Genomic DNA, 27159 nt, shown 5'->3' with positions numbered 1-27159 from the left:
AATTTGGGGTGATGGGAAGGGAGATCAAGTCCACTATATTCTGTCCGTCCCCCCCCCCCCCCCCGGTAGTTTTTCTGTGTGTGTCAGGGGGAATAAATGTTAATTTTGATTTTCTATTCTTGGGACCCAAAACTCTTTATTTCACTAGACAAGAACCCATTACCAACAGGTGCTTTTTTCTCTCTCCTTCCCCCTCCCTCCTGTGGAGTTTGCTGTAGCAGTAGACCCTAGCTGGAACTGTTGCTCAGGGCTCATTGATTTATTATATTTACATTCTGCATTTCAGCCAAGATTGGCTCCTAAAGCAGCTCACAATTAAAGTCCACGCAAAGCTACAATACAATTAAGGGTATGTCACTTTGTGTGGGTGGACCCAGCCCTTTTCTGGCCCCTGGCAGTTGGCAATACAGTCCAGTTGCCAGGCTCCTGGAATGAACTCTGTTTCTTTTTAAAAAATATATTAATTATTTTAACATGGTGTTTTTATTCTTTGATCCTGTCTGCTGTTCACTGCTCCGAGATCTTTGGATGTGGAGTGCTATACAAATACTGTACATAAATAAATAAAATAAACTCTATGCCTGTCCCATCTGCCATTCGGGGGCTCCCTGTTCTTGCTAGCGTTAAGCCAAAGGGAAGTGTAGCTGTTCTTCTGGATGGGCAGCAGCAATCAGTGCGGCTCTTCTAAATAAAGCTCGTTAGCTTGGTGAAGCCATGACAGGTGTGTCTTGCAGGTTGGAATCCAGCGAAAGCCTCGAAGACAACCAGCGGAGCCTTCTCCAGATGACCGAGAAATTCTTCCACGCCATCATCAACTCCTCTGCGGAGTTCCCGCCCCAGCTCCGAAGTGTCTGCCACTGCCTCTATCAGGTATGTCTGAGCCTGGCGAGGCCTGTTTCCCATTTTGCTGGAGGGTGCTCTAAAGCTCTTGTCACAGCCGCATTGCCTGGGGGAAGCAGAGACATTTTATGGGGTCCCCCCACACCTTTGAGGCATTCTGAGCCGATGAGGCAGGTCTCCTTAAAGAAGACAGATGGGCAGCTGGGGATAGGGACTGCTCTCCCTCTCCCCAGTTTCACCATTGTCGGTCTGTTCAGTGTAGTGCTGATGCCTACGTCCCCTCCCCAAGTTATTGACTGACAGGGCTGAGGACAAATGGGTCAGCTCTCTGACTACCCTGGGAGGAACTTCAGGGCAGGTCATGGTGGAGGGACAGAGCACATGCTTTGTATGCAGAAGGCCGCTGGTTGAACCTGTGGCACCTCCAGTTAGAGCAGGGGTGCAGAACCTCAGACTCGGGGGCCAAGTCTGCCCGCCAGAGTTCTGCAGGTGTCCATGCCGCCCTTCCCTGGCCCCGCTCTCTTTTCCATCGACTGTTGGGTGGTTTCCTGGCTTCTGTGCATGCAGTTCTTTCCCCATTCTAAAAGACTGAAATGCCTCTCCGAAGGCTTAATTACCGCCAGTAGCAGCTTTAAGCTAAACTGTGCTGGTGTTGCTTGTTTTTCGTCCCCGCCCCTTTGGCCTTCAGCTCCAGCACTGGCCCGTGGCCCCTGAGAGCTTCTCCAGAATGGGATTTGGCCCTCGGGCTGAAAGAGGCTCGACACCCCTGGGTTAAAGGATCTCAAGTCGCAGGGCTGGGAATAACCCCAGCCTAGGACCCTATGTCGTGTTTACCCCGCCCGTCCTCCGTGGAGCTCAGAGTGCTGTATGTGGTTCTCTTCCCGCTGCTCTGCTTTATCCTCACAGTACCCCTGTAAGGTAGGTTAGGTCTAGAGGTGCCGACTGGCCCAAGGTCACCCAGCGTACTTCAGGACCAAGTGGGGATTTGAACCCAAGTCTCCCTGGTTTTGGTTCGAGACTAACTGCTACATCACAGCGGATCTCCAAAGATCTTGGATTTTCACTTCCAGTTGCAGCAGACCTTACTGGGGCCAGGTGTCCTCCAGATGTGTTGGACTGTAACTCCTATCCTGTGCTGGCTGGGGATGTTGGGAATTGTGGTCCAACACATATGGAGGGCACCAGGTGAGGGAAGGTTAGATGGGCCGGCGGTTCAGCTTGTTTGAGGCAGTGTCGGAAGCTCGTGGGCCCGCCCCACGCTTCCTTCCCCCTCCTTTTCACATTGGTCTGCGGCCTTTGGGGCCACGGAGTGCGTGAGTACTACGTGTGCCTCTTCTCTAGAAGAGTATCCTTTGAAGGTGTCTCCTCCCTGCCCCGTCCTGGCCATTGGAATACCCCCTGCTTCCCCGGCTGGAAGTCAGCATCCCTGGCGTGGGCCTCGACGGTCAAGTGCTTCATATTGGTGCATGTGGCTAAGAAATCGACGATTGAATCATAGGGTTGGAAGAGGCCTGCAAGACCCTCGAGTCCAACCTCCTGCTCAGTGCAGGAAGCCTGATTCCCAGGCAGTCTCCCATCCAAGTACTAACCAGGGCTGACCCTGCTTAGCCTCCGAGATCAGACGAGATCAGGCGCATCCTCTCCTTAACCCACCCCTAGTATTCAGGGCCAGTCCCTGACCTACCTGGCTCACCTAATAAAACTTGGGCCCTCCTATTCTGTACAGCAGCCAGTAGATTGCTGCATGCATAAGGGTAGTAGGAATTCTGCACTCGCTAATCCAGGATGAGGCTTGTGTGTCCTCCCCATTGCAAGGGTATGCAGACATGTGCACACCCCCGCGCCCCTGGGCAAAGGCATCTTTTGACCCAGCGCAAGCGTAATGTCGGGGAGACTCCTTGCCCTTCTCCTAAGCCTTGAGAAGGTGAAGGACTCTGCCTCAGGCTGTGCTGACTAGGGAGGTGCTCAGAACTGCTTTCTCAATGCTTTTGAGAGACTGTCTGTGACACTGTGCCAGGCATGCTCAGAAGTCACCAGGCCACAGAGCGTGTCTGGGGACGGTGTGGTGTCAGGGGGAGTTCCTGCCAGGTTCAGAAGAAATCTAGCAGTTCTCCCTGACATTGCATGGGCCTTGGAGACACTTGGAAAGAGAGTGAGACTTCTGGATGCTTTCTGAATCTTTCTGAGACTGAGTACAACAGAGCTGAGGAGGAGAGGGGCTCTCTGGGCTTTGAGCGCTGGCAGACTCCAAGACTCTGCCTTTGCACCTGCCTTCCCCAGCCTGGTGCCCTCCAGATGTGTTGGATTGCAATGCCCATCTGGGAGCACCAGATTAGGGGAAAACCTTGGGCTGGCTGGGGGGGAGGGGTGCATGGCTATCCCAAATTGTGGCAGGGTGCCTAGGCAAAGGTGGACCCTAATTTAAAATATGATCATCATTTTGTCTGCCCTAAATCACTGACGCAACAGGAAAGAGCTCCTTAAAACAATTTCAGATTTCAGGTAACCCTGCAACAGCACCAGGAACGTCTTCATATTAATTGTGCATGGTTTATATAAACTTATGAGTCTCTTTCAGACAAAATAACCCCTCGCCCCCCAAGGCGACTTACAGTCAACGCTTTGTAGAGCATCATCTGTGTGCTCTATGCACTGTGCAGGGCATGATAATTGAGTATGCTTAACCCTATCCAAAATGCTTCTATGCCTGAGAGACAAACCACCTTTTCATGAGAATTACCTGATGATAACCTTCCTGGGACTGTCCTGAATGAGAATGCAAGTGGGAGGTGGCCTCTTTGAATGCTCCTCTGCATAAAAGCTTTCCCACATCGGTAGTGTCAAGGGCTCCTTGGAGGCCTCTCTCAGTCTAATCCAGTAGCCAAGTCCAGACACAGACAAAGGGATTCTTTTCAAAGCTTTATTCCTCTTTTACAACTTAACAGCTCTACCGTTAGCAACTAGATCTGAGCAGCAGAGTACCTATGCCCTACGTTGGAACAGTTGGTCCCTGTTTGAAAGGGAATCACTGGCAGACCCTGAACTTAAGGGCTAGGGAGAGTCCCTCCCCTTTTCCCTTGGATCCTCTGGGCGCAGCCGTTGTTTGTACCCCAACCGGGCACTACACCTCCTTTCCGCGCCCCCCATTTGGCGCCGCTCTCTGCGTTGGCGTCGCGCGTCCATCAAGTCTGCTTCCCACACTCTGTCACTCCCAGGACTGCTCTCTAAGCTAGGAATGCTGGTGGGAGGAATCTCCGTCAGCTGTTGGCCCTGGGAAAAAGGAGCGCGCTCCTCTCCCAGGAGTGACTCCTCTTCCTCAGAATCAGAACTACTCTGGGATTCTATGGGCTCAGTGTCCACCCTGACAGGTAGGTCAAGATGTAGGCTAGGTTGGAACCCTTCTATCTGGCAGGTTAGCTTTCCACAGGCAAGGAATTGTTTTTTTTAACTTGGGAACAGGGATTTAATCACATAGGTCCCTCTCCTGCATTCTGAAGAAACACACATGATGAAGTGAGGATGAAGAGGAAGGAAGAGAACAAGGCTTGATCAAAGGAATTTCTCTGGATCTTGAACTTAGCCACCCCTTTCTCCACATTCTCCCTCCCCCTCCCCCCGGCTGGTTCAGACCATTGGTAGCAGCATGATACACACGTGAAGGTAGACACTGGAGGGGCAAACTAAGATGGCCAGTAACTGATGAGTTTGTGTGTAGGAGAGACAGCAGGAAATGCCTTAAAAGATGCAAATATATTGTCCGGGTTGGAGGCAAGGAGATAAGGCATTTGGAGCAATCACTTTGTCTTCTTCTCTCAAAGTTTTGAACTATCAACATTACTTGCTCCTCTCTCTCCAACTGAGAATCCCATCTGCAATAATGTGAGTGAACCGAGAATTGTATTTGTATTGCTGGCCTTTTCTTTAAAGCTGATTGGAGGAGTTGGTTTAGTGAAGAAGCTTGGTTAAATTCTTCTTCCTACTGTTCCTCAGCATAAAATTACTGGGGTGATGATGGTAACTGGTGACGAGCTCTGTGAATTTGTCCACATTTCTCATTAACTGCAGATGTCATTGCATGCTATTCTCATGCTTTGGGCAAAAGTACATAGGTGCTCTCCTTGCCAAATAAGGGTGAGATCTGACCAGCAATTAATAATTTTAATCCAGTATCTGGGAAGATAGCTGAGTCTGCCGTTTCCATGTTAAGATACAGGCCTTAAGCCATATTTCAGAGTGGGCTGCTAATTTTATGGTGAAGTTCAAAATGCTGTAGAAAGTAACACATGATCGAGGTTAGTTCTCCCTTGAAGATAGGCTTCTTAATGAATATCTGGCTACTCAAATGAAACTGGTTGCAGTTTGTTTGCAGTTGGGTGTGACAGTACAAATCTTCCAAAACTGGGTTGAGAGTGCTGATGCGGCCAGCCATCCTTTGGCTCTGTGGCACAAGCTTCACAGGACCTGTTCAGGAAAAGCAAACGGTAATCCTTGACAGGGGAGAAAGAGGCTGGCTACACACACAGTGGTTGTAGGAGCCGCCTCACTCCCACTCTTACTGAGCAATGGGCCCTTAGATGGGCTGTTAAAGAACTGCTACTAAGGTGATATAGTTTCTTCCTTCATTACTTGATGGACTGCTTACACTGACACGAGGTGTAAACAGAGGAAGTTCTTAGCACACTGTGGTGTGCGTGATTCTGATGTAAATAACTTCCCAGAAGTTATTGGTAGTGATGGGGCAAATTCAGAATTGATTCATATGGAGCAGGTTTCCGAGCTCACCCAAGCCCCCTCCAGATTTTGGGCCCATCTTGCCTTATATTTGCCACCCGTCAGTCTTCCCTGCCAGTTCCTCCCCACAAAAGCATTTATCCTTGTAAAAAAAAGGGGGGACAGGCAGCGTGGAGGGTTGCTTGGAGACAAGAAATCTTGTAGGCATCTCTAAAGCCTGGACACTCCTGAGTACACACTTAAGCATCGTTTCCTGCCAGAGTGCATGGGATTTGTACTTTCCCCTGCCTCCCAGCCCAATTTATTGAATCCGAGGCACGTGAAACTACAACTCCCATGCACCATGACAGGAGGCGATGCACCTGAGCATGCTCAGCAATATCAAAGCCTTCAGGATGAGGCCCACAAGGTGGCCCAGCTGCCACATCGCCAAGGGTGCTTGCTTGGAAATCGGGGGGGGGGGGGGGATTGCCAAGGTGGCCTAGGGGCATGCTCAAACCGTTGTTTTTGCAGTTATCTTCAGAAAAAGATGTAGACTTGTATTCTTTCCTGATTACTCTCCGAGAAAGCTCAGAAAAAGCATTAATTATGAGGTGAGCTAGGAGAGCGTGCTGGTCACTGATTATTGGCTACCACTGAAGGAATTCAGAGTCTTCCCTGTTAATGGGGAGATGACTGCATGTGCTACATAAGTGTTCAAAACCTGCGCACGTGCTTAAGGGGAGCCTGAGCATTGGCCTGAGTCCTGTTTCTCTTATTTCCCCCCAGATGTGCCTTCCGCTCACTCCTTACATGCCAATCCTGCCATGTTCCTTTTGGAAAGACCCATGTAGCATCCTCAAACAGCTTGGTCTGTGCATGGGATTAGTGGATGTTCAACAATGCAGCTAATTGTTGAACCTCCACCCTAATTACAGCTGCCGCACCAGAGACCTACTAGGCTTGTGGTTTCACAGTAGGGTGGGTAGTTGAACAACATATATGTTCCAACTGGAGCAAGGAACCCTTTTAGAATGACCAGAAAAACTGCACAAAAGCTGGAGGAACCACCAAATGGTTGGTGGTTGGATTTAAGGGGGTAGGGGAAGGGGGTGTGGCTATCAGGGGGACTGAGCCTGAGGTTCCCCACCCCTGCTCCAGAGGAGAATCCACACAGATTTGGCTTAGGGGAATGGTCATCCCTAGAGACCAGAGTTTCAGACCCAAGACTGCCCCATGGGATTGGTAGATAGATACGTTGAGATGCTTAGCTTGCTTTGTAACGGGGTAGAGAATGAATCAATAAAGCTTTCATTCGCTTTGGTTGTTATTTATTTATTTCATGTCATTTCTATACCACCCAATAGCCGAAGCTCTCTGGGCAGTTCACAAAAATTAAAACCACAAAGTCCCACAGAAAACAATATTAAAATATGAGAGCTTAAAACTACAATATTTTTGTAGTTTTGTACAACCATAATAATACCTAGCAGCAATGCAGATTTAAAATACAGCTTTAAAACAGCAGAGCTAAAAGGCTAGAGCTCTAAAGGACTGGGAGAATAAAAAGGACTTCTTCACCTGGCAGTGAAAGGAGTACAACGCAGGCATCAGGCAAACCTCTCTAGGGAGTTCATTCCACAGCTGGGGTGCCACAGCAGAAAAGGCCCTCTTCCTGGTAGCCACCCATCTCACTTCCTTTGGCAGGGGCTCATGGAGAAGGACACCTGAGGATGATCTTAGGGTCTGAGCAGGTATATATGATACAAGTTGTTAATCAGGCAGGTGTACCCTGTCTCAGTAGATGTTTTAGATAAGAATGAAAAGGATGGCATGGCTGCAGCTCTTAGGGTAACAGGCTGTTCGGGCTATCCTGCAGCACTATTGGACAAGTACATACTATGCAAGGTTTTGTGTAGGTGGAGAGGGGGGCAGGGGAAGAGAAACAGACACCTCTGTAATCCTTTGGAGGATGGGGACCTTCTCTTTTTGTCTTCAGTATCATATTCTTCATGAACTCTTAAAATGAAAAACATGGGTCTGCAGGTGGGCTTGGTGCTGATTTATTTGAAAAAATGCTCCACAAGTCTTGGTAAGACATTGACTGACACAGATCTGACTTGGGGGCTGGGAAAAACTATTGTGAATAACCTTTTTGGACCCTTGAAGAAGACTTTCTGAACACCACATGTAAAATGCGCAGTGGATTGTACAATGTCCTTTAGAATGCTTAACCTAGCCAGAAATAGTAGAAATGATTGGAACCTTGACGTCTGCTTGCTTTGTATTTGTGAAGAAATTGTGGTCACCCACGTGAAATGCAAACTCCACCAAACCTCAGTGTGCGTATTTCATTTTCCATTCTGTTTTGTGACATTTGGTCATGTAATTTTGTGTACAGATTGACATTGGGGTTTTTTTGTTGCTGTATGTGGTTGGTGCTGTGACTTGTTTGTGCTAATCTCTGTTCTGTAGGCAACTTGCCACTCTCTCCTGAATAAAGCTACCGTAAAAGAAAAAAAGGAAAACAAAAAATCAGTAAGTTCTGGAGAAGTTTTATTAGCCATTTCTTTCAAAGCACACAAACACCCCCTTCCCCAATTTCTGTTTTTGCTCTTTGTTCCAACAGCTCTTCGCTTCCAGCCTTCTTAGACCCTCGTTGCAAAATCATTCTACTAATTCTGGCACCAAAGAGCTTTCATTTTAATTAACACCGGACTAAAGTCACACCTGTCTTTAAAAAAAAATAATCCACAAAAGTTCTGAATGCCTCTTTCAATTTCCATTTTGGAACCTCTGCAACTCTGCACTAGCATTCTGACGATCCTCTCTTTGTCACCACTTGCAATGCTGAATAACTGTGGGGAAAGTCTGAAAATAAGGGCAAGGCATCTGTTTGCACTGGTATTAGCAGGGCCCCCCAGAAAAAGGAAGAGCTATCGAGAGAGAAGGTGGTATCCCTTTCCACTTCGCCTTAGTGGCAGAGGCAGCACTGGAAGCAACAGGGGTTTGATAGACGACATCAAAACCATGAGTAGCAGCAAGGGAGGAGATGGATGTTGATTACAAAATGAGTGTTGGATATGGCGATCTTTATTGTGACAACGGTGCGGATGAGAATGTACTGAATTAGGTGCATACTTCTCAGACAAACCATCCATATGAAACCAACTTTCAAAACAGCAAGGTTGGGGACCCCCCCCTCCCCCTCATAGCCCACCTGGAGGTGGAGTACAAGTGTGCACAAATGGGTTGGCCTTACTTTCCAACTTTCCCACCTGAGTATGAAAGAGCAGTGGACCTGAGGCCCTTGGGAAGGTGCTGGTTTTGCTTTGCGTAGATCTTCAAAATAATATTTGCTAACCAAAATGCTATTTGGGGGGGACGGGACAGGACTGTTTCTTCTCTGTTTTACCTACTTTTTGTTTTTAACCCCGTAAGGCTTTCCTACCGCAAAATGAAATTGGGCTTTTGCTTACTCGAAGCAAGTATGCTCCGGTGAGCCTCAGTTAGGTTGGAACATTTCTCTGTTTGTTTTGCCTGTACTCTGGGTTGTCGTTCATGTGTATTTTTGGCCTAGAAACATGTATTAGTTGATTGCTTGACCTCTTGTTCTCTGTCGCTGGAGGAAGATGGCCAGAGTGGGTCAGTCCTTCCACTCCCTCCAAGGCTGTGCAAATTGACCAGAGGTTTTGTTTCATGGAAGATGAGGCTGCTAGTCATGATGATTATATATTACTTCCAGTATCAGAGGCAGCATGCCTCTGAAGACCAGTTGCTGGAGAGCATGAGTAGGAAGGTGCTATTGCACTCATGTTCCGCTCGTGAGCGTCCCAGAGGCATCTAGTTGGCCACTGTGAGAAAAAGGAAGCTGACCTAGATAGGCTTTTGGTTTGCTCCAACAGGGCTGCTCTGAACGTCCTAAGTTTGTACCTTTCCCATGGAAGTGGTTCTAGTCCTGCCCGCTCCACATTCCCAGAAGGCAGCTTCGGAGCTCTTGCTCTGATTGGCTTCCTGTTTGTGCTCTTACCTGTCCCCCCAGTTTAGTCCGTTGAAGAGGGAACAGAGCCAAGCCTAGTTATCTCAGCATGCCTGCTCAGAAAAGACACTTGGTGGCCATAGCTAGGCACACCACTTGCTTGTTGGCCTGTGCTGGGGGGAACAAGACCTCGAGGCACGGTAGGAGGCATCCTCTCCACAGCCACTTATGGATGGTGGGCTCCATGAGATGCTCTAAATACAAAGCTGGGTTGGCAAGTGTGGAATCTGAGTGATTTGGTCCATTGGCTACGATTTGCTGGACCAACTTTTGAAAAATGTCAGATTCTTAGAGACTGCTATCCATTTTTAGGACCTAGCATTATTTCCTTTCAAATAACAAAGCAGTGGACTCTAGGGTGAAATTTCAAGGGGGTTATCCAATTTTAGTCCTTCTTAGAGTAGACCCATTGAAATGATGGGGCTTGTTAGTCATGACTAACTTAAGCCCCATTCATTTCAGTGGGTCTACTCTAAGTAGGACTATCATTGGATACTACGGCAAGACCCCTGTGTTTGCTAGACCAGCCTTCCCCAACCCAAGGCCCTCTGGAAGTGTTGGACTACAATTTCTATCATCTCCAGCCATCCCTAGCTGAGGATAATGGTAGTTATAGTCCAGCACATTCAGAGAGCACCTAGTTGTGGAAGGTGGTCTAGAATTATACAGTCAATTTATATTGGCTTTGTTATATGAATTGGCATGAAAATCTTCTGTAGGTGTTCATCAACCTCTTCTGGGTCTGGTCAGTGCTTGGATGGGAGACTGCCTGGAAACTCCAATGCCAGCCACCTTGAATTCCTTTATGGAAGAAAGGCAGGATGTGTAGAATGAATGTGTTCAGTTAGTTCTTTGTAGCTTGGGGCTTTGGGATTGTGGCTTGCTTGGCCTGCCCACGCTTTCTCTGAGCTCGCCTAAGGTGCATGCATTAGATGCCTATTTTGCGGATGGGCCTACATCTGGGTTCCACACACATACAGACCTTCCTCAACATAAATGTCTGGTGGACCCAGAGGGTGTGGGCTGGGTTGCCAGCATGAACCTGTAAGACCTACCTAGAAGCCAGGATCACAAACCAGGATTCAGTCCTGGGGTAGTAGACGTGAGTGCCAAAATGTGTTGCTCATTCATGGTCTAACAAACAGTGGTTTGTTGGAACAGCCCCATTACATCATAGCTGGGCCAGAATGTGCAAAGTAACCAGCAGGGAAAGTGTGTGAACAACTTAATTCTGGGTGTGTTTTTTCTTCCTTGGGGGAAATAAGTGGAGATCTACATGATGCTTTCAACTTACTCTCTCCGTAGTAAATACTGCAAATACTTCATTAATTTTCCCGTGTAATATTTGCAAGTGGTTTTTTTTTTGGCTTTTTCTTGACAGAGGTTATCTAGGAGTATTCTGAGTGCACTATGTCCATTTATGTTTTGTTGAAAGTTGTTGCTAATGGATTTCTTTTCTCTGTTGTGATGTGGTGAGTGTTTTGAGCTGAATAAATGAGCATAGTGGTTCTGTTAGCTAAGTGTTGCTCCAGGATTTGGGAATAACACCCTAGTGTAAAGAAACTCTTGCTTTCCTTTAGATTAGGGTTCTTTGAAGTGGCTTTTGGGGTTTTATTTTGGATTATATGGATTTGCTCATACCACAAGAGTGTGTCTGTATGTGTTGGGGTGAGAGAAGGAAACTGTGGAGTAAAATCATGCCTTGTCTATTCTATTATTAATAACCTTTTCTTTCTTCCTTATCTTCCAATAACAATTTGGCACTTTCCTCTGGAGTCTGTTTAATTAGAGCCATTTTGACCCCCTATCCTTTTTCAGTCCTGTGCAGTGACAGGTGTGGAAGGATTGGCGGTGTTTAGGGAGTTGAAATGTTCTCACACTTTTTTCTTCATGCTTCTTTTCCCCCCTGTATCAATTGTGTCTTTATCAAATTTCAACTTATGCTATTTAGGTTGTCAGTCAGCGGTTTCCTCAGAACAGCATTGGAGCTGTTGGGAGTGCCATGTTCCTGAGGTTCATCAATCCTGCAATTGTCTCGCCGTATGAGGCTGGAATATTGGATAAGAAGCCACCACCAAGAATTGAAAGGGGCTTGAAGTTAATGTCGAAGGTGAAGAACTGCATTTGTTTTGTGCATGTTTGTGGGGAGGGAGGGCTTGATCTTGGTGAAGTATGGCAAATAATGATTATGGTTGTTGGAAATAAACTTTCACTTCAAGCATAATGGCACAGTTTGTTGGAAAATTAACAGGGCGCATCTTTGCCCAGAGCGTGTCTTTGCCCAGAAAGATTTGGAAAACTTCCATTCATTTGAGGAAAACCTGGGTAGTTTTTTTTCGGAGTAGGAGAGAGAGGAAAAACTGGAATGCATCTTACTTTGTGAACAGGAGCAATCTTTTCCCTCCCCCAGCCCTATTTATTCATAGCTCTGAACACATGGATGAGCTTTTCTTACAAATCATTGTTTTCTAAGCCTTTAAACTAGGGTTAGGCAACTTCGGGGGTCCAGGAGCAAGTCTTCCCTCCCCAAACCATCAGGGGCCCCTGTCCCCCGTGCAGAATTCGCTGCTGAAGTTCGGTGGTGTGGCAGAAAAACGCTGCTGCGCTGCTGAATTTCAGTGGCAAATCGCAGCCTGTTTCCGATGTGTTATAGGAAAAATCATCCCCGTTTTGCTGCTGTGCCGCCGAATTTTGGCAGCGGGGGCAAGGCCAGGAAGCTGCATGTGGTCCAAGGGTTTTCCCACCCTGGCTTTAAGCACTATTTAGGCCTGGTCTCTACGCATGCAGCAGGACAAGTGAATGAAGTGGTAGAGTTCCAAGGTGGTAAAATGGACTGTAGCACTTCATAGAATCATAGAATAGTAGGGTTGGAAGGGGCCTACAAGACCATCGAGTCCACCCCCTGCTCAGTGCAGGAATCCAAGTCAGAGCATCCCTGACAGATGGCTGTCCAGCCTCGTCTTGAATGCCTCCAGTGTGGGAGAGCCCACCACCTCCCTAAGTAATTGGCTTCATTGTCATATTGCTCTAACAGTCAGGACGTTTCTCCTGATGTTCAGCCGGAATCTTCCTCTCTGTGACAGCCTTTCAAGTACTTGAATAGCTCTATCACTTCAGACTACACATCTGTGGATCTTCCCCTATATACATAATTCCCTCTGAATGGAAAACTCACACAACAGGGAGGTCAGGCTAGAAATATTCTGGTTCTTGTGCTAATGTTGTTGTTTTTAACTTGCGGGGGGGGGGGTTACATTGGGGAGCATTAAAAAAAACAGTACCCCCCCCCCACCTACAGTCTGTTCACATACCCTATTCCACCACCCCATTTTGCTTAATGTGTAAACCAGTCGTACAGTTCAGCAAAGGAATAGCTACATTTTGAGTCTTGTCACCCGGCTTAAAGCTTTAGGTGCTGTAAGTTGTGTTGGCCTTGAGGCATTTCAAGTAAAACAGGTAGCTGACAATTCTTTGGCATGCACACAGCAGGTTGCATTCATGCTACGCTGGAGGCATTCAAGATGAAGCTGGACAGCCACCTGTCAGGGATGCTTTGACCTGGATTCCTGCATTGAGCAGGGGGTTGGACTCGATGGCCTTGTAGGCTCCTTCCAACCCTACTATTCTATGATTCTGTGATACCAGATGTTCCATCAGCTCCACTTAAAATGTCTTATTTTCCAATGCTGAGAGTATGCCAAAGAAAAGCGCTTTCTGGCACAGCTCGACATGCCAGCTTATATGAGCTGCTTCAGCCGTTTTGTTTATTTTTTAGGTACTCCAAAGCATCGCCAACCACGTCTTGTTTACAAAGGAAGAACACATGCGGCCTTTTAATGACTTTGTAAAAAGCAACTTTGATGCAGCACGAAGGTAAGCCCGTTAGAAGGCGAAGGCTTAAAAGGACCTTTTGCCTTTACCGTCTGCGGGGGCAGAAGTGAGTTGGAGGGCCCAGAGGCAAGCTGCATGGTTTAGAGCAGGCATGGGCTGGTTTCCAGAGGCAGCAGTCAAATAGGCCAGAGGCAGGTAGTGTGAGCGAGGCTGGCAAGTAGTTAAATCCCAAGGGCAGCAAACGGCAGTCCGAGAGGCAGGAGGTGTGATACAGCGCAGGCAGGCCAGAGCCGGAGCATGTGTGTGGCTGATCCCACACATGAGCCATCTAGCGTGGAAGGCTTTGAAGGGTGTGGGTGGGGATCAGACAAGTTCCTGGAAGAGGAGAGGTTTTGTCGATGGCCGCGATATCTCGGTGGGATTTCTGGGGTTGGGAGCAGTGTGTCACTGAAGGCCAAGTGCTGGGAAGCAACCGTGGGGCAGAGCGATTTCTTTCTTTCTTTCTTTCTTTCTTTCTTTCTTTCTTTCTTTCTTTCTTTTTATTTATTACATTTCGATACCGCCCCATAGCCGAAGCTCTCTTTTGTAAACCAAAGTGGTTTACAAAAGTCAAAACGTTAAAATACAGTGCACAAAGTTTAAAAGCCATTTACAGAAAAGCATACGGACAATATGTACGAACAACATCTAACTAAGAACGACTTTGAACTAAAAACAATTTAACAAAGAATAAAAATAAAAATCCAGTAGTAAAACAACACAGCTTAAAAACAGTATACAAGAGTCAGCAAAAGGAGCACAAATTTCAAAAGCTCTCGAGGGCCAGCGTGCTGTAGTGGCGAGAGTGTTGGGCCGGGAGCTGGGAGATCCGGGTTCTGGTCCCCACTCGGCCATGGAAGCTCCCTGGGCGACTTTGGACCAGTCACTGACTCTCAGCCCAACCTACCTCACAGGGTTGTTGGAAGGATAAAAGGGAGAGGAGAATCATGTAAGCTGCCTTGGGTTCCTTGCAAGAGGGAAAAAGAGGCGGGATATAAATGAAATAAATCAATCAATAAAAAGGGAAGCCCTGCCAGAATAATCGAGTCTTTAATGCCTGCTTAAAAACCTTCAAAGAGGTCAGCAGGCGCATTTCAACCGGCAGGTCGTTCCACAACTGAGGGCGGCAAAGGAAAAGGTCCTCTTGCGCGTGGCTGGCAATCCCACATTAGGCAGCTGCAGCAGAGAGCCCTCAGAGGACCCTAGGTGGCAGCCCTTAGGTGGTGGAGAATCGCCTTCCTATCCTGGAGCCAAGGGGGCTCCCATCCCTCCTGTTAAGCAGCCGTGTGTGTGCTGTGCTGGGCAAAGAAGGGAGAAATTTTGATGCACGGTTCTCCTTGCTGTCCACAGGACTTTGTGTGAGCATATATTGGGCTGGCATGGGTGATGGCTGCAGCTCCAGTGCAATAGCCCTAGCAGCCAGCATCTCATCTTTGGGAAAATGTGGATGTGCCTGCCCTGTGCTCTGGTGATTTAAGCATCTGGCCATGAATATCATGCTGTTCAGCCACAATTTCTGTGCCAGAAAGCAAATCCATGTTGCTTTCGTTGGAGTGGGATGCTCTGATGTCGTTGCTGAAAACCACGATGGCTTCCCTTTCCCTGTAGGTTTTTCCTTGACATTGCATCCGATTGTCCAGCGAGTGACACAGTCAATCACAGCCTCTCTTTCATCAGTGACGGCAATGTCCTTGCTCTACATCGTCTGCTCTGGAACAATCAGGAGAAGATAGGCCAATACCTTTCCAGCAACAGGTAAAAGTAACTGACCAGCGGCCAAAAGCAGTTGGTGGGAGATTTACCTTTTCATTAAATAGCCTTTTATCCATATGGACAAGGGCTTCATTTTGTACCGGCTCTACCTTTTATGTTTTAATTCACACCACTGCTCCATTTTTGTGAAGTCTGTGCTTGTCTCTGACAAGTTATGCAGGAGTGTAAATGTACCACCAAAGTGTCCTTAAGCCCCATTCTTTCTGCTTCAAGCAGACTTGTAAAAATAGTCACCTTATACCGCTAATCTGGCTTAGATCTAAGACCAGAATACAAATTGTCACCTAGCCTCACTTGTGTGATCTGTAAAATGGGCATCATTTTGATGTTCCTCCAATAACAGCACTTCAGTGTCTGGCTCTGTGGGTTCTGCCTGGATTTTACCAGTAAGGACACAACGCCAGGACAGAATATATGCTGCTTGCATTTGAAGCACCAGGTTCAGTCTCCACGATTTCTGTTTAAATGATTTCAGGTGCCAGGGTTGGAAAGGAGCTGCATGAGAAACAGGCTGCTGCTTGATTTTGCATGTTCTGAGCTATATGGACCATTGGTCTCACTGCATGTAGGCTGCTCCTTTCTTGAGTCTACAAGGACATGCTTGGGCCTCAGTTATTGCCAGCAGCATCAAAACGTTTGTGGTCCTTCCACAACTGCATAGCTATAATTGTGCAAGAGCCTAGTACGGTGCATCTCAGTTACTAGAAGAGCCTGAAAATTGGACATTTCTACCTTTTTCTCTGTGAAAGCTGAGATATAAAGTTTTCCTTGTAATAGCAGTCAGTGGCCAGGTTCGGACGATCACGGGGGGAAAGAAGACAACGTGGCACGCGTTATCGCGTTGCCTGAACTCGGCAAAGTGTGTTGTAGGGGTTGTGGGGTGGTTTAGAAGCCACCCCTGCTGCGCACCTCACTGGGTTTGTATGACACGACAGCCCGTGCTTGCGTTGCGGGTCACAAAGCAGCACATGTGGGGTGGGAAAAGAAGCCACGGTGGTTTCTTTTTCCCCTGTGATCATCCGAACCCGGCCAGTACTTCCAGCACAGAGCAAGCCAGAGCTCAGATATAATGGGATGGGAGGTGGGTCATGGGAGTTTCAAGCCAATCTGAGATTGGGGGAGGGAAGAATTGTAGCTGGGAACATACGTGTGCACGGAATGGGACTTCTCTGTTCACACACTCTAATAAGCCTTGGATTGCAGTGGGGAGGGTTGTTCTTAGAAGCCAGAAACCTTATCTATGCTTGCAGTGAGCAAACTGGGTTTTCTGGTATAAAGAGAGCAAAGTATTTTACACACTAAAAATGCTAAAATACTTATGTGACTGATTACCAGGGGCAACTTGCAGGACGGTGAATGTTACTTCAGAGCAAAAGAGAAGAAAATAAGAACCCCAGCGGTTACAAATTTTATTGAGGGGGTTATTGCTGTTGTTTTCTAGGGACCACAAAGCTGTTGGAAGGCGTCCGTTTGACAAGATGGCGACTTTGCTTGCTTACCTTGGTCCTCCTGAGCACAAGCCTGTGGCAGACACCCAGTGGTCAAGCATCAATCTCACCAGTTCCAAGTTTGAAGAATTTATGACTAGGTAATGGCCAGTGAACCCTAGTGTCGCTTTTTTATTTTATTTATTTATTTATTTATAATACTTATATCCCGGTTAATATAAGACCTCTAAGTGGTTGACATATAACAGTATTAAAGATCACTGTTTAAAATACACTATTAAAAAACAATTACAACTAAAATGACAATAAAAAAGCAATGCAGAAACAACTAAAATGGAGAAGCAGTATGATTAATTGCGATGAATTACAAGCCAGAGACCCTGCGTCAACAAGTGTGTTTTCAGGAGGCATTTAAAATGGACCACTGTTTCTGCCACCCGAACTGCATAAGGGAGGGTGTTCCAGAGGGCGGACACCACTGCTGAGAAGGCCCTGCTTTTGAGATGTTATGTGGCGATAGTCTGTTGGTCATGGAACGATCAGCAAGGCCTCCTCTAAAGATCTTAAAGGTCAGCTGGATATAGAATCCTAGAATAGTAGGGTTGGAAGGGGCCTATAAGACCGTTGAGTCCAACCCCCTGCTGAATTCAGGAATCCAAGTCAAAGCATCCCTGACAAATGGCTGTCCAGCTTCATCTTGAATGCCTCCAGTGTGGGAGAGCCCACTACCTCCATATATCATAGAATCATAGAATAGTAGGGTTGGAAGGGGCCTACAAGGCCATGGAGTCCAACCCTCTGCTCAATGCAGGAATCCAGGTCAGGGCATCCCTGACAGATGGCTGTCCAGCCTCGTCTTGAATGCCTCCAGTGTGGGAGAGCCCACCACCTCCATATATATATGGAAAAGCGGTCTGCTAGTATTCTGGCTCCAAGTTGTTTAGGGCTTTGTATGTCAACAACTTAACCCTGAACATAGCTTGGGACCTAATAGGCAGCCAGTGCAGTTCTTTTAGCACAAGTGTAACGTGAACGTGGCTGGGTGTCTCACTGAGCACCCTACTTCTGTGTTCTGCTCTAGCTGCAGCTTCCGAACCAGGTGCAAGGGCAGCCCCACACAGAGTTCATTATAGTAATCTAGTCGTGAGCTTACCATTTCATGAACCACAGTGGCTAAGCTATGCCTATCCAGAAACGGGTGTAATTGTCACGCACCCCGAAGTTGGCACTGGGTGCTTCGAGCCCCTGAGGTCACCTGGCCCTCCAGTGACAGAGATGACAACTTTGTGACAAAATTATTCTTTAATGGTTTTAGCAATCACTTTAAGCGTGAATCTGTCACAACAGACTGACCAAAACAGTCCTTTCCATGTTTTTCCTTCATTTTGAATGTTCGTGTCTCTACTCCCACATCTTCTTACACACTCTGAGGCTCCAGGGTATTTTTTGTAGACTCCCTCTGCCTGTTTAGCCATATCTCTGGAGTATTTGTATAAATGTTCCTGTGTGTGATGGAAGTGTTCTGGGTAAGCCTGAGACAGATGGCAATCAGCTTCTGGTTTGGGGAAAACATGCAGGCACACAAGCATGAATTTGATGCCTTCTGCTTATATTTGCATCCTTAGGCATCAGGTGCATGAAAAAGAGGAGTTCAAGGCCCTGAAAACATTAAATATTTTCTACCAAGCTGGGACGTCAAAAGCCGGCAATCCTGTTTTCTACTACATCGCTCGCCGGTAAGACGACTTCTCATTCTTCTTTAATATTCGCTATTCAAAGCTGCAAACTCTATATGAAGGAGGAAACAAGTACATTTTGCAGCTTCTCAAACTATGACGCACCAGTGTTTTGGTTGCATTCTGAAAATGTTGGCAAAGTGGGGCGCGTGCACGTGCAAAAACATACCAGCAAATGTCTGTAGTGCTAACTTGCTGTTTAGAAGTGTTCCCATAGAATAAGGATTTTTAAATTTGCTGCTCCTGTGTGTCTGTAGGGCTTGCCCTGTATTCCTTCCAGAGCTGAGGAGAGCTATTTCTAACTATTCCCCAAGTTAGAAATCCTAAATTCACATATATGCCAATGGGGTCTGAGCTGGCAGTGACTAACTGGGAAAGAGAATGTCAGGTTGTGTTGGATACCACAGTGAAGATGTCAACCCAGTGACTGGGTTCATGCAACACAAGGCTGAGTATAGGTTGAGTGTGGGTTGTCATTGAAATGTGGGCTGTTGTGTTGTCTGAACCCAGCTGCGATAATAAACTATGTTCATTAACCTCGAACAATCCATGGTTCACATCCCAAAAGCAAACCATGGGTTCTCTTCATGGGTTGTTCGTGGTTAACAAACCACGGCTTGTTAGCACAATGGGTTCAAGCAACACAACAACCTATGGTTCAACAACAACCCACACTCGATCCATGTTCAACCTTGAGTGTGAGTTATGTTGTGTGAACCCAGTCAGCGTGTGTGGCTGCTGTGAAAAAGGCAAATCCCATGTTGGGGACCATTAAAAAAAAGCCATCACTTTCAACGCACCTCCAGATGTGTTGGACTGCAATTCCCATCATTCCCAGCCAGCGTGGCCATGGTGTAGATATTTCCTGATCAATGTGCCCACAGGAAAATAGACTTGATAAACGATATGGTATATATTGTAGGGAGGGAATCCCTGTACAATGAGATCTATTTCTGAATAGGCAGATTGTCATGGGTGACGCAGCCTTAGGTCTTACAAAAAAGAAGCTTAAATTGTGCAGGTTTTTTTTTTAAAGACACCCTCTGTTTTGGTTTTGGAAAATGAAGCTGCCAGTATAATGCCTTTATACAAATCTGTGGTGCAACCACATTTGGAATACTGTGTGCAGTTCTGGTTGTGGTACTTCAAAAAGGATATTGTAGAGTTGGAAAAGGGGAGCCAAAAACACTCAAGGGGCTGGAGCACTTTCCCAATGAGAAAAGTTTACAATGTTTGGGCCTCTTTAGCTTAGAGAAGGGATGAGTAAGGGAGGACACGATGGAGGTGTATAAAATGATGCATAGTGTGGAGAAGGTCAAGAGGCAGAGCCTTTCCTCCCTGTCATATAATACTAAAACCCAGGGTCATCCAATTAAGCTAAATGGCAAGAGATTCAGGACAGATTTGAGCTATGCGCTGTGCACGCGCATAGTTAAACTATGGAATTTGCTGCCACAAGATTAGTGATGGCCACCAATTTGGAAGGCTTGAGAAGCAGATTAGACAAATTAATGGAGGGTAAGGTTATCAGTGGCTCCTAGTCTGGATGGCTATATATTACCTCCAGTATCAGAGGCAGGATGCTTCTGCATACCAGTTGCTTGGGAATACAAACAGGAGGGGGCAGTTGTGCTCGTGTTCTGTTTGTGGACTTTCCACAGGCATCAGTTTGGCCCCTGTGAGAAGAGAATGCTGGGCTGGATAGGCCATCGGTCTGATCCAGTACGGCTGTTGGTATGTTCAATGTACACAGTGGATGGTCCCTATCTGTGCACAGCTCTGAGTGCGAATTGGATTGCTTTTTTTCTGTTTGATCGTGAAGCAAGCATATATATATCGCTGACAGAGAAAACAAATTGATGGCTGCTGTATGGGCGTGTGTGTGTGTGTATTCAGCATTTCATCAGCAGCAGCAGAAACAAACTAGAATCTTCACTCTCCTGACCCTGAACTGATAACCAAAGAGCTTTGATCACAGTTAGTGTGTATGTACGCACCACAAATTGTATTGTGTGCACATCTGTGTCGCTGTTCTCTTGTTCATTAATTGTGCTGACTGTTCAGCACAAGTATTTGTGCCTGAGCTAAGTGCGGCATTTGTCAAGAACATGCTTTGCTACACAGTTGGCTGTCATCACAGGCATAAGCCAAGGAGCATGGAGTAGTATTGGCTTGAGAAATAGAGCCAAGTTATGATGAGCAAGTGATGCAAATGAGAAGGGTGTGTATGTGGTGAAATGCTGGAGACAGTGGGGTTCACCATGTGGCCCGTGAGCTGAATTCTGGGCTGCTGTTTACCAGATGGGAAAGAGCAGGGAGGCATAGTTCAGCGATGGAGCCCATGCCTTGCATGCAGAAGGTTTGGGGGTTCAGTTCCTAGCATCTCCAATTAAAAGGATCTCAGGGAGCAAGGCTGGCAAAGCTGTCTGCCCAGCACCCTGCAGCGTCACCATCTGTCAGAGCAGAACATACCGGGCAAGATGCACCAGTGGCGTGATTGGGTATAACACCGCTTCACATGTTCGTATGTGTCACGGTTGTTCATTGCGATGTATGCCTGGGTGGGCGACATGTGGCCCTCCAGATGTTGTTGGACTGCAGTTCCCATCATCCCTCACTATTGGCTATGTTGGGTAGGGTTGATGGGAGTTGCAATCCGACAACATCTTCAGGGTGGCAAGTTGCCATGCATCAAGGGGACCGAAAGAATGCAAATCTTGTAGATGTCAGTTGAATTGAAATGTGAAACCACAGCTGTGCAGTTGTGCTGTGTTACATAGTGGCTGTAGGTATGCTTGTGTTAGTCCTTCTGAATCCCTCCTTTTTTTTTTCATGTGATGTTCAATTTGAATGAACCCTTCCCCACCCCCTTACTTGGTCTCCCTTTTCCGCTGTCCGTAAGTCCTATTTCTTAAGGTGTAAAAACCATGATCTTTTCTCAGACAACTTCCTATTCTCTTTCAGCCCAAGGGCCAAATTTGGTTTCAAAGAAGCTCTTGGGGGTTGCATTTCAGCGGTGGGCGGGGCTGGAAGCAAGGGGGATGAGAGAGCTTCGGCTATTGGGCGGTATAGAAATCAAATGAATGAATGAATAAAATTCAAGCATATCAGCTATAATAAATTTTATAAGGGGGGAAAACTGCACAAAAGCTGGGAAACTACCAAATAATCTATGGTTGGGAGCAAAGGGGTGGGGCCAAGGAAAGGGGAGGGGCCTTCTGGGGAATGCTGGAGGGCTGGAAGTGGCCCCCAGGCCGGCGGTTCCCCACCCCTGCCTGAAGGGTTGTCCATGAAATAGCATTGCTGATCAGTGGAGTTGGGCACTACTGGTAACAAGAAATGAATGCTGGGAGTGCCAAAATGTATGACCTTTTTGTGCACTGCTTGTGATGTCAGGAAAGAAGGTACTTGAAATTTGTGACAAGGGGAGGGCAGAGGGGGGTTAAACAAAACAAAGTGCCTAAAAAGACCCAGTAGGTTTGGGAGATGTAAAAAAAAAAAAAAATCAAATAAATGCCGTGCACCTTGCTTTCTGAGCCAAGTTTGTAGATTCCTTGTCACTTTCAGTATTGCTGAAATGAGACTTGACCACATTCCTGGATGTGGTGACTCCATGGCAGAGCGGCTGTGTGTGGAGGGACCACAGCTCAGTCACAGAGCCCCTGTTTAGGTTTCAGAAAGTCCCGGGTTCACTCCCAGGCAGTATCTCCAGTGAAAAGGGGGCAGGTAGCAGGCAATGGCAAAGATGCTTCTCTGCCTGATCACAAAGAATTTTTGTGAACGCCCAGAGAGCTTCAGCTATTGGGCGGTATAGAAATGAAATAAATAAAAATAAATACATATAAAGATGCTTCTCTGCCTGCTGACCCCACTCAGAGGAGACAGTACTGGGCTAGATGAACAAATACTTGGACCTGGTATAGGACAGCCTCCTTTATTTCTGCTATCGTTCAGACAGATGAGCGTCCAGGATTGCACTGGCTGCAAGCATCCCCCAAGCCTTTCAGCACCTTGTAGAACTGGGGTTAGAGGGCTGCATGTTGCAGGTCAGAAAATGACCTATTTTTCTGGCTGTAGAATGTGGATGACTTTCCTGAAATGGTTTGTGCATCACTCAGTCGAAGTAGAGGCTTATTCATCTGATGAAATAGTCCTTGCAAGAGACATGTCTGCTGTAATTACAGAATTTATTAAGACCTCCAACCATTTATGATAAAGTGAATTTCATTTTAAAATGAGGTGTGTAACATAGCTTCTTGCTCTATCCGTTAACTGCTTTTCCAGAATAGTCTGCTTGTGCCTTGAGTCCCTTGGCTTTTTAAACGCGTCTTCGTTTCTGTAGTCCAGATGCCGTGCTGTCAACTTCCACTTTTTGTTTTGCCACATAATGCCTCATTAATACAGAAACATGCTTAAATGCATTTAACTCGGTTAAGATATCCCATTATTATTGACAACCAGCTTGACTTGTGGTACAGAGGGAAACTAAGGGGAAATTCATACCTATCTTGAACAACGAAAACATGTCTTGATTTGCTGTCTGAGACATTTTGTACTGATGGATTTGCTAATAGAATGCACATTCATTAGAAAATTCAGTGAAGATGGTTAAAGGCTCATTGATTTGAGTTAGATTCAATTTTCTTGAACTGTACTTACAATTCAGGTGATAAACAGGGTAACTTAAAGCTTATATTCACAAAGAAAAGACAGAAAGACAATAAAGTGAAGAGGAGTGGGATTGCAGCCACAGGAACGTTGCCGCCTGAGGTGGTTCCACTGTTCTTTGTGGTAGTTGCGTTGCTCTTTGCGGTAGTTGCTTTGGTAGTTTCATCTGCAGAGGAAACCGAATGAAATTCGTACAGAATTGCCACCACCAGGGCAGACCAAAGCCATTTTGACAGCCTCTTCATCCTGTGTTTTTAACAGTGACAGTTAACAATTCACAGGTTTATTCAACAAACAGACTTTCCACATTATGTGTCTTTTTAGCATGATCCAGAGCATATTTACTTGGAAGTCCTACTGACCTAATTTCTAAGTTATTTCCCCCACCACATTTGGCTTACTTATATATACAGAACTTTTTTTTTTTTTTTTAAAGGTGTAGGTCTCTGGATCTTGCAGAGAGTTAAAGGGGAAAAACTGACCTACCCCAAACAGTAAAATGAACAGAAAATATAGAAGTTTTGGAAGTTGTTATTTTATTCAAAGATTTAGAACTTGCTTCTCAAACAAGATTCCAAAAGCTTATACATAATGCTTCAGCATTTAAATATTTTTCATTATAAAATCATTGGTATCCTGCCTTTTGCCCCACAAAAAGGCCCTCAAGGCAACTCCCAATATTTACGATACCAAGCGAAAAAAATGGAGACTGTTAAAACAGAGCCCAGAACTGCATCCATTTCACATGCAAGATTTAAAAGAGGTCAAAGGCCTTTTGAAAAGACATCCATGAAGGCCTCTTTTGCAGAGGAGAGACTGGTGCTGAGAGAGACTGGCTGGCCTCTGGCTCGCTAGTGAATTCGCGGCAAAAGCAAGATTCAAACTGAGGGCTTCCTAATTTGAAGCTCAGCCTCGTAACTCTGTGCAATGCCAGAAATGAAGATTCGTGTGTTGTTCTGAAGCCAAGCTTGTGGTTACAGGCTTAACGCTACAATTCTGTGGATGTGTACTCAGAAGTAAGTGCCATTGATTTTCATGGGACTTACTCCCAGGTAAGTGTGCATAAGATTGCAGCCTACATTTGTCCTAAGAACCAGATACCATATCAGCTGCTCTTTATTCGATTACAGTGGCAGAACTTTAAGCGAACACATATCAGTTATGTTGGATCTCTTGAACCTTAAACTAGATGCTTAACTGGTTTTAGAGTTCCTTTGTGCACTATTATGCATTGGCTTATTTGTTGCTAGGGGAGGAGGTTTGGCATTTAAATGCAGTAAATAAACAAACAAACTTTACTGTGTTCTCCATTATTACTGAAAGCCTCAGCCGAGATGCTACTGAATGCAGATGCTTAATCCCTTGAGACTTTGAAGTCATTCTGCAAATTCATGCAGTTGGGACAAACACTTCAGAACAGGTTGTCTTCCAGTGATGGTTCTTTCAGCAGGATTCAAAATCATTCTTGGACTCTGTGTTATGTCAGAATCAGCCCGCAGTGCTAGGTTGCATCTGCCCACATATTGAAGGTTCTTTCTTGATTAACTGTGAGAGCTAGGAGCATTTTTAATTTTCAGGTTTTTAATTATTTTTTAGATTTGGGCTTGTTTTTTAACTCTTGTTTTAAATAGATACGTTTGCGTTAGTAAACCTTCTTCGGAGAGTTTACCCTGAACAGTGGACTATAAATTAAATCAATTCAATTACTTAATTAATTAAGACTCTCAGGATTATACAAACACTGTCTTGTTCTGAATTAAGTTATCCTATTTTGTAGCTGGTTCTGTAATTCTGGCCTTGCCGGATGAGGTGATTCATATCTTTTAATCTTTGACAGTGCCACTGCTCCAAAATCACATGAGAATATTTGTAGGAACAAAACTCACAGATCAGATTCCACTCCCACCCTCGCCAGTGGGTGCATATTTGTCAAAATCAAAATGTCTGCTCTTAGTTGGAGACTATGGCTGGGTTTGCATGATCGCAGGGGGAAACCATGTTGTTGTTTCCTCCACCCCTGTGCGTTCCACTCGCACGCCTGGCATGTGCTTAATTACCTGTACCGCATTGCAGGTTGTTGTGGTGTTCGAACCCAGTGTGCAGCACTGTAGGGGTGGCTTCCAACCCGTGCCACAACCCCTACTATAAGCCATGGGTTGTGGGGTAAGTTAGAAGCCACCACCGCCACATTGCGTGCTGGGCTACGCGGCATGGGTAGTTAAGGAAATGGTGCGCACGCACAGGGGGGCAGGGGAAGCGACCTATACCGTGTGGTTTTCCCCACTGATCATGCGAGCCAGTCCTATGCATTTCCCTTTTAAAATACGCATACGCTCAGTTAATTTCTTAATTCATTGTTCCATACCTGTTCTCAGTTTCAGATGCTTATGATGAGAGTAAAATACAGAAGCCTCTGAGAAGTTCCCCTGAGTTCAGCTGAGAGTTGTCCTGCTCTTTTCTGCCATTTAAATAGAATTCCAGAATGGCTATGTAAATGCTAGCCTCAAAATGATTGGCTCAGGTTGCGTGTGGATGTCTCACTGTCATTTTTTCCAGGGCAACCATCACAAACATGAAATGATTTCTCCCCAGCATTTGCTGGAGGAAGTAAGTGTGTGCATTTCCTTGAAGCTTTCCCCCCCCAAAGTCTACTCCCTGAAAAGGAGAGGGTGGGGAGATATTTCAACCCTCATCTCACAATCTGGGGAGTGAATAGTCCAGTTGAGCCATCTTTAGAAGCTCTCAGCGCGCATGCCACGATGTCTTGGATTAATACAAGGCTGCAGGACAGCTTTTCCCCATGTTCTAGAAATCCCTTAGGGAGGGATAGAAGACTTGGAATCTAGTGAGCCATATGTAGTACAAAAAGTCTTGTTTCCCTCAAGGTTATATTAAAGCGTTGAGATTCCTGGCTTTCTTTAAACCAGGGGTGGGCCACAAGTTGCCTTCCAGGGCAGGCCCTGCCACTGAAATTCATGGCAGCGGCAGCAAAACAGCCCTTTGCCACAATTTGGAATGGTGCAGTGGCATTGCATGTGGGCTGGATAACATAGTTCCGGCCTCAGCCTAAGTGAGAGAAAGCAGCCTCCCCAGTAGATAGAGAAAACCCTTTATTTTCTGTTCAGCCTGGGGTCAAACAGACCTCTGGGAGCAGCAGTCACTTGAGCCTTAGTGCCTTTTAAGAGCTGGTGTGGTGTAGTGGCTAGAGTTGGACTGGGAAGTCAGGAGACCTGGGTCCTAGTCTCCACTCAGCCATGAAGCACACTGGGTGACTTTGGGCCAGCCACAGACTCTCAGCACAACCTACCTCACAGGGTTGTTGTTGTGAGGATAAAATGGAGGGGGAGGAGGAAAAAAAGGCGGGATATAAATGTAGTAAATAAATAAGGTTGCTGGGGTGCAAAATCCAGCCCGATTTACCCCTGACGGTTGTGAGACACAACGGGGGGGGGGCACACCCAGTGTTTGCTCCTGATTGAGTGGAGCTGGGGTTTTACATTGAATGTTCTCACTGGAAAGGAACAGGGGGAGCACGCTGCCCCACCCTGCGCACATGGGGCTTCATGATCCTTGGAAGCCCGCCAGAGTTTTAGGTAAACTAAAAAAAACTTCTCCAACTTCTAAAAAAAAAACCCCTTTCTCAAACTTCTGAGTATATGGAGATTCTCATCTACAGTAGCAGGTATCCTCTGTGGTGGGGATTAAAGCCTTTAGTATAAATTTTTACAGCCCCTGCCTCTCACCATCCTAACTCCTGGCTTACACTCTTTTCCGGTTTGCCTGGCTGCCGAAGGCCCCGACCCAGAGAGCAGGAACCGAGTAGCTTCTTCCTCCAGCAGTGTTCCCCCGCAAAGCTCCAGCATTTATGACCTCTTTCTCCATTCTCCCCCGCAAGGCAGGAGTCCCAACCTGCCGTTTGCAAACCTAGGCCATGGAAGATTAAAAGGAGGTTTGTGACAGAGCAGCCTCCCCAAACCTGGTGCTGGCTGAGGATGATGGGAGTTGCAGTCCAAGGCATCTGGAGGCCACCAGGTTGGAGCATGCTGTCACAGAGGTGTATAAAATTGTGCATGCT

The 27159-nt window shown here is 46.4% G+C and overlaps 1 protein-coding gene across 9 annotated transcripts in view; it reads left to right on the top strand.

Moving 5' to 3' along the window:
• Positions 1 to 27159, top strand: part of NF1 (neurofibromin 1) — a 236608-nt gene that overhangs the window by 78052 nt on the left and 131397 nt on the right. For 7 of the 9 annotated variants that reach the window (XM_084822899.1, XM_084822895.1, XM_084822894.1 and 4 more), the window contains 7 exons: positions 735 to 870; positions 8026 to 8088; positions 11541 to 11699; positions 13365 to 13462; positions 15068 to 15214; positions 16674 to 16820; positions 18306 to 18416. In XM_084822899.1, coding sequence (XP_084679025.1) covers positions 735 to 870; positions 8026 to 8088; positions 11541 to 11699; positions 13365 to 13462; positions 15068 to 15214; positions 16674 to 16820; positions 18306 to 18416 — 861 coding nt within the window. The remainder of the gene's footprint in view (positions 1 to 734; positions 871 to 8025; positions 8089 to 11540; positions 11700 to 13364; positions 13463 to 15067; positions 15215 to 16673; positions 16821 to 18305; positions 18417 to 27159) is intronic. The other 2 variants (XM_084822897.1, XM_084822896.1) reach the window with 1 other exon arrangement.

This window comes from Heloderma suspectum, chromosome 16 (genome assembly GCF_057233095.1).
Source record: "Heloderma suspectum isolate Gila_16-S chromosome 16, 16-S_ref, whole genome shotgun sequence".
Lineage (NCBI taxonomy): Eukaryota > Metazoa > Chordata > Lepidosauria > Squamata > Helodermatidae > Heloderma > Heloderma suspectum.
This window is presented reverse-complemented; position numbering and strand designations above follow the sequence as displayed.